We start from the raw sequence: 12,146 nt of genomic DNA on the forward strand, positions 1-12,146 counted from the left end.
GTCAGTGTGGAAAGAGTTTCACACACAAACCGAATCTCAAGGTTCACATGAGGATCCACACTGGAGAGAAACCGTTCACATGTGATCAGTGTGGGAAGAGTTTTTCACATAAAGGACACCTTCAGGAACACATGATCATCCACACTGGAGAGAAGCTGCACGAATGTGATCAATGTGGTAAAACATTTTTGAGGGCTTCAAACCTGAAGAAACACCTCACAGTTCATTCACAGGAGAAACCACATTCATGTTCTTTGTGTGGAAAGAGTTTTTCACATCTACAGAGTTTAAAAGTTCATCAGAATAAATGTTTACATGATAATTAAGCTCATTATTTTTATACTACAAAAATAATATTTGTATTTTCATAATGACTCAAGGCTTAATTTTACAATGCGTATAGCTCCACAAGTTGGACATTCAGAAATGTTTTATTGTCTATTGATTCTACTTGTGTTAAGAATTGATCAATTCATAATTTTGTGTAACTCTGAAAGCCATTAACTATTATGATTGCTATTGGTCTTTCCATGTTTTAAATGTAATGATAATTAAAACTTTAAATCCTTGAACTGTCTAATAAATTATTTTTCAACCTACACATGACTGAGATTAAATTATTGTTTACATGAAATTTAAGCGTTATTTTAGTGTAAGTTATAAATGTTATTTTGTATAAATAGTTTGCAATATTTGGCGCGTTTATTTGGCATCACCGCGCTGACGTCATCAGTCGTGTCCTTCCACGTTCGGCGCGTTTGTTGTGTCTTCTGAGGTGAGTTCTGCAGTTCAGATATTTCGCGTATTTACACACCCATAAAATACACTTTACACAGTTTGTTTCAGCAACATTTACAGGGTTATTTCTGAACTGTTTTCATCGGATAAAGCGCTAAATGTGCGTCTTTTCTGGCGTCTGACTGATTTAGTTCAGCACGAAACGAACATCTGAGGAAAATGTTGAAATCATTCAAACATGAACGATTTCGTAATAGGTTTAATTTTGAGAGTGATAATGTAGTGTTATTGAATGTATAATCTCAAACTTTTGTAAGTTTTGATCTGTGAGGAAATTTCATGGGGATAGAAACATTTCCCTGCAAACACATTTACGTTGTGGCACGTTGCATTTCTTCTGTGGCAACGTCGCTGTCTACGTGCTCCCAACATTGTAACAATAGAATTGTAAGACGCGACAGGGCTGTAGCAACGTGGTTATATAGTTATATAGTTTTTTATATATATATATATATATATATATATATATATTGTGTATCCTTATTATTATTTATGGGGCTTTCAGTAAATTAGCCTAATTATAATCAACACCTGCAAGTGTACACTTCTAAGAGTAAAAATGATGGAAGGTTACATTAATTCAATTTTATTTAAAACTTAACTGCATATATGGTAATCAAATTGCACTTCCAAAAGTCATACATTTTGTAAAAAAAAAAAAAATTTATTTTAAGTATAATAAATAAAACATAAAAAGCAAAAATCAGAACACTTAATGAACAAAACCGGTTCTGTACATGGCAGACAGTAGTCGAAAGCTGGACGATAAAGTTTGTTCGGTAAACGGAATCAGTCCAGGAAACATCCACAAATCCAGAGGAGCAAAGAAATGAATGAGACTAAGCAGACAAATGAAATGAAAAACTAAACAGTGCAAGCGAGGCTACATTAGTCACATTAGAAAATTAAGTTGTAGGTTGTGTTTGAAGTACATATTGAGTACATATTTAGTCCAGTGGTTGTCAAGACACCATTAGCACAACCTTAAGCCATGGGCCTGAACGGTGGTTTAATGTCAACATTGTGACAACGCTGTAACAACCTTCACCACATAACGTATTTGTGCCAACGTTCTGTGTTTGCTGGGTTTTTGCTATCTTGGTCTTTAATGTGGCAATAATTTTAATGATGGACATAATCAGTTATGTAATGTTAATGAAAGGAATCTAAAAGACCAAACTCTAAAAATGGGTGTTATATTGTTGTAGTTTGTATGTTTGTGTCAGATGTGATGTGATATGTAATATTATAATATTTTAAATAGAGATGATTTCTAATATTTAAGGGTATATTCTGGCTGTCTGAACTCAAACGTTTTCGTTTTACCACAGAGACCCAAAATTACCACAGACTAACTATAATGCCCAAAGTTTACAGTGCAAATACAAACAATAATGTCTGTCAACATATGAATGAAACGCGCTGCCGCTTCCCACATATTTTTTAATGGAATTATTTTCCTAATGCTCTCATCAGTTCACAAATGAATTATAGAATATTCCCATAAGCCTTCAATATACCTCATTTGTGGTATCAATTAATAAAAATGCACTAAAATTATGATTTTTATTTTCATTTCAGGCCTGATGGAGGAAAATGAGGAGATTGGAGAGGAGAAACATCATGTCAAAACTGAAGAAGAAACTCCCTCACAGACTGAAAGTATTTGTTTGATAATAAGAGACAGAAAATATTTCATCTGCCATGAGTGTCTGAGTAGTTTCACACGACAAGAAACCCTTCAGGAACACATGAACATCCACACTGGAGAGAAACCGTTCATATGTGATCAGTGTGGGAAGAGTTTCGCACAACAAGTAAGCCTTAATAAACACATGAACATCCACACTGGTGAGAAACTGCACGAATGTGATCAATGTGGCAAAACATTTTTGTGTGCTTCATCCCTAAAGAGCCACCTGAGAGTTCATTCACATGAAAAACCATATTTATGTTCTGTGTGTGGAAAGAGTTTTAAATACAAACTAAGTCTTGAGATTCACACAAGGGTCCACACTGGAGAGAAACCGTACGAATGTGATCAATGTGGGAAGGGTTTTAGACAATCATCAAACCTTCAGGAACACATGAACATCCACACTGGAGAGAAACCGTACGAATGTGATCAATGTGGCAGAAGATTTTCGAGGGCTACAGGCCTGAATAACCACATGTTAGTTCATTCACAGGAGAAACCACATCCCTGTTCTTTGTGTGGAAAAAGATTTTCACGTCTGCAGAATTTAAGACTTCATCAGAAAATACATACTGGTGAAAAAGATCATAAGTGCTTTGAGTGTGGGAAGAGTTATTTTAGAGCTGAAGATTTAAAACGGCACCAGATGATCCACACTGGAGAGAAACCTTACAAGTGTTCACACTGCGACAAGAGATTCCGTCGGTCAGAACATGTGAAAACACACGAGAGGATCCACACTGGAGAGAAACCGTATCGCTGCACTGCATGTGGGAAGAGCTTCACTCAGATATCTTCTCTACTCAGCCACAATAAATACAATCACAGAAAGTAGATCCTCTTCAAGACCAGCAGTTTCAGGTCTAATGCCGCATCCTCACCGAACGTGACACAATAACACCGTCAAGCAATAACATCTCTTCAAAATCTGTCCTAACCAGCCACAACGAGCGACAGGATAAAAACATCATCTAAATTTGTCACAGTGAATAAAGTTAATCTTCAAGACCAGCAGTTTCTACTGTGAGATTCAGATCAAAGAACATCATTCTAGACGTTTCATTCTTGTATATAATTTTGCTTCATGGTATAAATAAATATTGTACTTTATTATGAGTTAAATGTTGTCAATTTTTTATGATGCATTTTTATCGTAGTTTGTTTATACTTTTATGAAGGAAAAAATACAGGTTTTTTTTTACAGTTTCAAACTGTTCTTTTTTTTTGTAGATAGATATGTCACATGTTTACACTTTGTATTTTACAAGCTAACTTTCATTGTTATTTTTTCTGTCTTGTTCTTCTTGCATCAAGAAAAAGCCATTCAAATATTGTGATTGCTTTGGGCTTTAGATTTAAATGCTTTAAATGTCTGATATATTTCATGACTGAGATTGAACGGACTGCTGTCTGTCTACGTCTGTAACCGTTTTTTACTTTTGTTTGATAATGTTTTATTGATGTCTTGCTGTTTTACACAGTATTTGGCGAGTTTTTGATAATCTAACGTTGATTTCGACTCGCGGTGATGACGACATCACCAGCGCGCGCTCCTCCTTCAGTCAGTCAGTGGTGTCGAGTCTTCTGAGGTGAACAGTTCGCGCGCTTTCGCAGTTTAAAGTTTCCATCGTGTTCGTCGCTATTCGTGTACACTAAAGAAAGAAGAAATCTGTTTAAAGGAACCGTATGTAAGATTGTGGCCAAAACTGGTACTGCAATCACTTTCAAATTACTGTAGAGCGGTGTATCCCCTCCCCCTCCCCCCTGACTCGAGGTTGCCAGATAGGCTGGCATTTTTTATCCGACACGTTTGTAGCTGCAGCTGTGGTAACTAGAGCAGAGCTGGCAACCCGGATGCCGAAACACTACTGACTTCGTGATTGGTAGATAGCCGGAGGGTGGAGCTTCAGGCCAAAACACAACATGACAACATCAACATCAGTTGAGGGCTGCAACTTCACTTTTAAATGACAATATCCTGGCCGGACTACTGTTGTCAGTGATATAAGTATTTGAAATGAACATGATTTCTTAATGTCTAGTGACATATCAGGGCCATTTTATGATTAATTGAAATACATTTCTTACATACAGTTCCTTTAACATACAAAACGGTAAGATGTTAGCGAACTGCCTTGTTGCCATGAATAGGGTTATTAGGAAATAACAATGTTTGATGAAGATGGGTGTCATTAGTGTATGACTTTATATAACTGCTATTTTTCTGTATCATTTGAGAAATAGTAATCACTGTTTCTTGAGGTAAGGGACAAAACATATTTTAGAAGTTAGTTTTTAATATTTAATAATATATTAATGATAAACTGATATATTTGTAGACAAGGGTCTCAGCTAATGAGCCATGTAAGGGAACAGGTTTTTCTGAATATATTATTTTTCTTTCTTTCTAAAAATGTACATTTATTCACTTCTTAACTTAAAAGTGCTCTAAGTGATGTCACGCGTTTTTTAGGCCAAAACATTTTTTGTCACATACAGCAAACATCTCACTATCCGCTAGCTGCCTGTCCCCCGAACACACTGTAAAAAAACGCGGTCTCTCTAGACACCACAGGCTCCACAAACGGCAACAAAAACAAACTGGGCTCACCCGCACCACGAAACACAACAAACAGTGCACACGTAGTGTATTTTAGTGCATACTGAGTGTCAGGATCCCACAATATACCCATTCGTCCCAGCCTGTATCCACTTTTATGTCCTCAAACGCTCGTTTTTTGGGGTCGACAGCTTATGAAAAATTATTTCTGGGTTTCTTAGCTTGTTTGCTGTACACCTTGTCACATAGCAGCTTTTAGGCATTATTCTGTATTTTGTTAGAAGCAAGAAATGACAAGGAGGCAGCCTCTCGCAATGCAAAGTCAATGGAGACAGTTGGTTTGTTTTCCCCCTTGGTGGGCGTGGCCTTCAGATTATGACGCGTTGCGCTCTGTCTCTATGAAGGGGGTGTGTGGAGGAGAGGGAAGCATGAAGAGGGAAGTTTGAATTATGGCCGACACATGACCAAAGAGACGACGTTCCGATGAACAAATTGCAAAGAAGAGGGACAAGGATAAGGAACGCGCGAAGTCCCGAATTTACATCGGAAAAACCCTCGAAAGGTGGCGAGAACTCCGCCGGCAGAAGGGCTTCCAATCCGACATAGTTGCTCTGTTTTTGCAGAACAGGTAAATCCATTTTTCTTTCTAAATTGACGTTCATGTTCGCCAAACCAACACAAGGATGTAATTAGCTAGAACTATGCAGTCAGCGTTAGCTTTGGTGAATACAACATATATGTTTCTAGCAGCTAGCGATCAATCTCTATTGTAAATGGTCAAGCAAATTCACAGTAGGGCGACAATTTGTGTGAATGATTGTTTTCACCCACAGTTTGTTATGGATTTGAATGTTCATTTATAGGCTATTGACAACTTTGACTAAATTTGTTTACGCCGCCGCCGTTGTTTATGCTCACTGGGAAACGCGAAGCTAACGTTATCTTGCTATTATTGCGTCCTTGTATGGGAGCTATAGTTATAGTTATAACCTCAGGTGGCGAAACGATTTTAAGACAATGTTTCTCTTTTTCTGCATTCTGTTCTGCAATATATAAAAGCATTTATCTAACTTGGTGACATTACACATTGAATGAAGTATCAGTAAAACTTTACTTTGTTTTTAGTGACTACTTTGACTTTCCTTTATGCCGGAAGGGAGGAGACGGGATTAGGAGGAGGGAGGGTCTAGCTAGCCTCCGTTTTGTTTGACAACAATTCGAATGTCAATACTCCCGGCATCACTTAGAGCACCTTTAATCTGTCAACTCCGTCAGATACATTAAAAAGCATTTTAATTTGATCCATCCATCCAACAACAGTATACAGTCTTCAATTATGTAATGGTGTTCAGTAAAGGAGCTGATTAAAAAAATACTTAGCCAACTTTCCTGTGTTAGGGTTATTAAGAACAATCTAGTTCCTAAATTGCTTAAATCTCTTCCCTCTGTTTTATTATTAAACAAATATAACCAATGTTCTTAGGCAAATCAGACATATTACAGTTCAGTTGATGTTTTAATATTTAAACACATTAAATGAAAAAATGAATAAAATATTTATTTCGAAATGAATGGAAACCTTCATCTGACTGTGTTTAATGACAACGTTTACTATTTTTTTTAACTAATATGAAATTTAATACAACAATCCTTCCAGTGGTTTGTTTTTATCCTTTTAGCAATAGTCTCATTCTGAGTCTCCAGTAACTCACAAAATACATTAATTCATTAATTAATTGTAATTAATTTGTACACCTTTTAAATTACATGTATTTTCCAAATATAGAGCATGTATTTAAAATAATACTAACAAAATTATTTTAAAATAAAAGCAATGAATGTCCTGGCTCCTGAGTATCCAGATTTCCTTTAGATGCAACTAAGTATTTATATTTTTTATGAATTTCTTAATTTTTTACATGTTTTGTGCCGTATCGCAAGAATCACTGTAATATTAGAGCACTTGCTTTCAGCAGATATTTTGACTCAAACAATCTGTTTCTAGCAGCAAATACTTAATAAAGTGAGATGATCTGTTGATCCTGAATGGCTTGTTGAATGAGTATTGATAGTCTATGGCTCATCACTATTATCAGAGCAGCTGAAAAGCCTCTTTATTTCATGTCAATAGATCCTGTTTTCTCCTCATTCATTATGCTGATGTCTTCAGATCTGTAAATTCACACATTAAGCTCATTTTATTGTCAACAGATTTGAGCAAACGACACGATCAGCTATTGTGACATCTGCAGGATATAGGTAAGTTTAATTTATTTAATTAATCTGTGATAAATCATGTTCCATATAAAAAACAAAAACAAGTAGTTAAGGCAAACTTAATTGGTGGGTTATTAGTTTCTTGCAAATTTGCATATTTATATAATATTTTATTATATATACTTTTTTTTATTTATTATTACATGGTTTATGTTTTGGTATCTGGTAACTTTAACTGATTTTCTATAATTATTTGCCAATATGTAAATGAGATAAATGTAGGAAAAAAGTATTTAGCTGAAATTCTTAGAAATAAAAAGAGGTAGATTTTGTCAATTCCAACACTTTGAGATTAATTAATTTAAATCTTACTTTACTAGACAGATAGGTGAATAATATAAATACTTAAAATGTGTAAATTGGTATAAAAAAAACCTTAGTAAGTGATTTCTTGATTTTGTCAGATCTGCTCCACCTCCTTCAGGTAAGCCCCTCCTCCTTCAACGAAGCTCCTCCCACTTTAATTCACCAATAAATGCTGGAATATTCCCGTCAGCTACAAGTGAAGACGAGCATCAAACCATCAGGAAGAGCTGAAATCTGCAAAGACAGAGTTTATTGAAGGACAGTGAGAACATGAGAGATCCAGAACACTGCAGAATGAAACACACTGAAGAACAAAGAGGTTGGTGTTTATTCCTGATTCTTCATTAAAGCCACAGTATGTCAGTTTCGACACTAGAAGTCGCTTATTCGAAACAAAGGCTTAGCTTGATGATGTTGTGAGTGAGTAAAACAAGTGCGGAAAAGGTACAGGGAATGAGCTTCAGCAGAACAACAGTGAACGGCGGACAGTAGATGTATAGCCTACTAGGGCTGGGTACCGAACTTCGATACTTTTATGGTATCGAAAAAAATACTCCAATTCTATGAGTATCGAAAAATTCTTTATCTTTCGGTGCCAAATTTCGGTTCCATCTGAGCGCGTAAGCGCAAGCTTATCTGTCCTCTCTGCATATTGACAAAGAGCGGAGCTCCGACCCACACACACACGGAGAGGTGCGGACGGATTAAACTGTTTGCAGTTTTGCTGAAGTCACAGAGAGTCACGGTTGGTCTCAAGTGTGGTAACAGTTTTTTAAAACTTCACGCAGACAGCGTTTGCTGCGATATGATATTAATTTAATGGCGAGCAGAAAGCGGTCGCGGTGCTGTTGACGTTACACTTCCTCTTACTAAACAAGCAGCCACAATGGTGTTTTCTCTCCCCTGATGACTGACTGACAGGCAGTCATTTTATTAATGTTAGGCTATGTCTACATTAATCCGGATACATTTGAAAACGGCGTTTTCGTTTATAAACGCTCTCCGTCCACACTAGCGTTTTCGGACGTTTCAGTGTGGATGGGAAACTTTTGAGAAACGCCTGAAAACGCTTAATTCACCTTACTGCGCATGTGTTAATCCCCACCAAAGATCACTGATATGATTCAGATGGAAAAATAAATAATGAAGTTATCGCGCAATTCGTCTGACAGGATAATTTTATTTAGTAAAATATCTCACCATTCACTGATGCGGTCCAGGTCGCACGCAGTCACCGTATGTTTGGTCTAAAACGCAACTGCTCTCATGTATTGCCGCGTTTTCAAATGTATCCACTATGGAGTGCGTTTTCAAAAAAGCTTAATTTTCATTAATAAAAACGCCGTCTCCGTGTGGACGGAAGGCCAAAACGGAGAGAAAAATATACGTTTTGTGGACATGCTAAGTGAGTAGTTTTACCAGATTTTTTATTTTATTTTGATAACTGTTTTGATTCACAATTAAGGTGGAAAATAAAAGCTTTGTGTTTAATGTATTTTTGTTTGATGTTGAAATTAATTTTAAAACATATGGTATCGAAAAAAGTATCGTTAGGAATCGGTATCGAAACTGAGGTATCGAAATTGGCACCGGATCGAAAAATTCTGAACGATGCCCAGCCCTATAGCCTACGTCAGTGTTTCTCAACTGGTGGGTTGCAAGACCGTTTTGAGTGAGTCGTATAGTGTGCTGTCAAAAAACAACAAACGTAATTCTCTGGTTTTCTGATGCCTCTTTAAGACACGTGTGAAGCTGGTGACGCATCTATTCTGTCAGATGCTGAGAGAAACGCGTTGTCCTGATTAGCATCTGTGGTCAAGTCATTTCTATAGTACTTTTTACAATACAGACTATTTCATAATAGCTTTACAGTGATAACAGGAAAATAATGCAACAAAGATTGTTTTGGCTGCACAGCAGCTCTAGAAGAAAGTCATTGTCCAGTTTTCGATTAATTTCCGATGTAAAAATAATTTGTTATTCAATTAGGGGCCGTTTACATGACACAGAAAACTTTTATGTCGCTCATTTATACGACAACGGCATTTTGGTGGCCTGAAAGTCTTTCTTTACAAAGTGAAATCGCCAATAACTTGTCTGGCCTGCATAATGCTGCGTTTTAGTCGTTTCCGCAGATCCGTGTGAATGGAATCATTTTGATAATGTTTTCTGAGGGATAATGTCTTTTTACCACTAACCTCCCCCACTCTTTTAAGAGGAGACTCCCAGTGGCGCCCACTTTCATCTTCTCGCTGTGGCTTGGCTTGTGGTTCCTTGCCTGGCAGCCTTTGTGCTTGGGCTGGCGCCACATACTGGTCAGCATAGGGCGAGGGCCATGGGCTGGTGGGCCAATGGTGACATGCTCCGCTGGCGTTAGGAGACTAGATGCACCAGTGGAGGAGCACTCTATGTCTTGTGGGGAGTTTACATAGGTCTGCAACATTTTAAAATCCAAATGTGTTTACTTAGTGCAAGCAGGTTAAATGGCAGTGTAATTAGATTCTATGGAGGTGCTGAATCTATGTAAAATTATGCAATCCCGTAGAAATAATAACGTTCTAAAATAAGCTATATGTTTCAGTGAGATCAGCCCAATGAAAAATGTAACCAGCTTATCCCAAAAAGTTAACGACTCATCAACTAAAATGGCTTGTCAGTTTAAACTTAATCAGTTTAAACTAAAGCCTCACTGGGTATCAAGCAGATGCATAATAATCTAAGACAAATTTCTCAAATCTCAATAGGCATAAATCTTATCTTTTCCATAAAACTATCAGATATGTTTTACATCACAGCAAATTACTGAAATTGAAATTGAGTTAAATAACAGTTAAGATCCCCAGCCGACTGTAAAGGATATAGCTGTGATGGCAGATATGTAACCCCAAATTCACCAGTTCAGTTATGAATTCCAGTTTGTTCATTAAATATAGTTCAGCATTCAAACCACTGGCTGTAGAATTCTCTTCCCCTTCGGTCTAGCAGTGCCACAATCCGGGTCACGGCACCAAAGATGTAACCCTCTTTCTCTCTCTCTCCGCACGCTCACTGGTCTCTAGCACCGCCGCTCTGTGTTGTGTTATGTATGTTCGTGGTTGGTGGTAGAAAGCGGGGACTGAATGGCTTGACCGTTTATTCCACAGCACGGCATCTATAGTGTTGATAACATGAACTCAACTTAAGTTTTAAACTAGCAAAGTACATTTCAATGCACATGCAATTCAACAGCAAGCTCGTGCTGCTTATATTCATGGTTCGTACACCTTTTCCAAGGTCAAATTCAAGCACTTTCAAGGTCCATTTTAAAGCTTTTTCCAGCACCTTACACCACTGTAAATTACATACCAATACATAGTCAAAATTATTATTTAGCGTTTTTATCACATTAAAAGAGATAATCCTATAAACAGCCAAAATTGTGTTTCGTAATCAGATATTTAAGCAAATCACAAGTTTTATTTTTCAAAATGTATCTAAGTAGATAATGCCTATGAATAATACTTTTCATTATATTAATGTCCAAATATTGCTTCTCAGATCATTTTCAGGCTGTAAAACTGAAGTAATTTCAAGGGCTGAAAATTAGTGGTGGGGGAAAAAAATCTATATTTTGCACACGCAATTATATCGATACAGTAGCGCAAAGTATTGCAATATTTAGTTTTAAAATTATCTGTTTTACTTTCGGGTTATAGGGCTGTGACGGTGGGAGTTTTTTACCACCACGGTGGTAATGGACCATCTACCGGCGGTGGTGCAGTGGTTGGGGGGTTAAAAAAAAAAAAAAATTTATCAAAGAAACAACACACTAAAGAATCAGAATCAGAAAGAGCTTTATTGCCAAGTGTGCTTGCACCCACAAGGAATTTTTCTTGGTACTGAAGCTTCTAGTGCACATATACAAATACAAATACAACAAGAAACATAGTAATACAAATTCTAAGAATAAAATATATTAAAAAAAATAAAAATAGTATAAAAGTAAAAAAAAGGGGTCACAGTTGGGTTTAGTCTGAATAAACATTTACAGATTATGAACATATTTACAGTATTTTGAGTAGTATGAATAATATAAGTATAAATATCACCTGAGTTAGAGAATATTACACTAGACAGTGGGAGTCTAGTGCATGTTACAGATTATGAACATATTTACAGTATTTTGAGTAGTATGAATAATATAAATATAAATATCACCTGAGTTAGAGAATATTGCACTAGACAGTGGGAGTATTGCACTTACAGGCATATGCCTTGGGGGGCATGTTAAGTGTTCAGAAGGGAAATGGCCTGTGGAAAGAAACTGTTCCTGTGCCTGGATGTTCTTGTGGCCAGTGATCTGTGTCGCCGTCCTGACGGTAACAGTTCAAACAGGGGGTGTCCAGGGTGAGTGGAGTCTGTGATGATTTTACCTGCTCTCTTCCTCACTCTGGAAGAGTACAGGTCCTGGAGGGTTGGCAGGGGGGCACCAATAATCCTCTCTGCAGTCCGGACTGTCCGTTGTAGTCT

At 37.0% G+C, this 12,146-nt stretch overlaps 1 protein-coding gene and 1 long non-coding RNA gene across 2 annotated transcripts in view; one reads left to right on the top strand and one right to left on the bottom strand.

Moving 5' to 3' along the window:
• Positions 1–12,146, bottom strand: part of LOC309476505 — a 241,570-nt gene that overhangs the window by 175,173 nt on the left and 54,251 nt on the right. The gene's annotated exons all lie outside the window — the stretch shown is intronic.
• On the top strand, positions 728–3,610 carry LOC309476141 (uncharacterized protein). Its single transcript, XM_082139360.1, has 2 exons — positions 728–775; positions 2,380–3,610. Exon 2 carries the CDS (start codon positions 2,385–2,387, stop codon positions 3,327–3,329), a length of 945 nt encoding a protein of 314 aa, XP_081995486.1. The 5' UTR covers positions 728–775; positions 2,380–2,384; the 3' UTR covers positions 3,330–3,610.

The sequence above is a fragment of the Leuciscus leuciscus genome (genome assembly GCF_965113295.1).
Source record: "Leuciscus leuciscus genome assembly, chromosome: 15".
In the NCBI taxonomy this organism is placed as follows: Eukaryota; Metazoa; Chordata; class Actinopteri; order Cypriniformes; family Leuciscidae; genus Leuciscus; species Leuciscus leuciscus.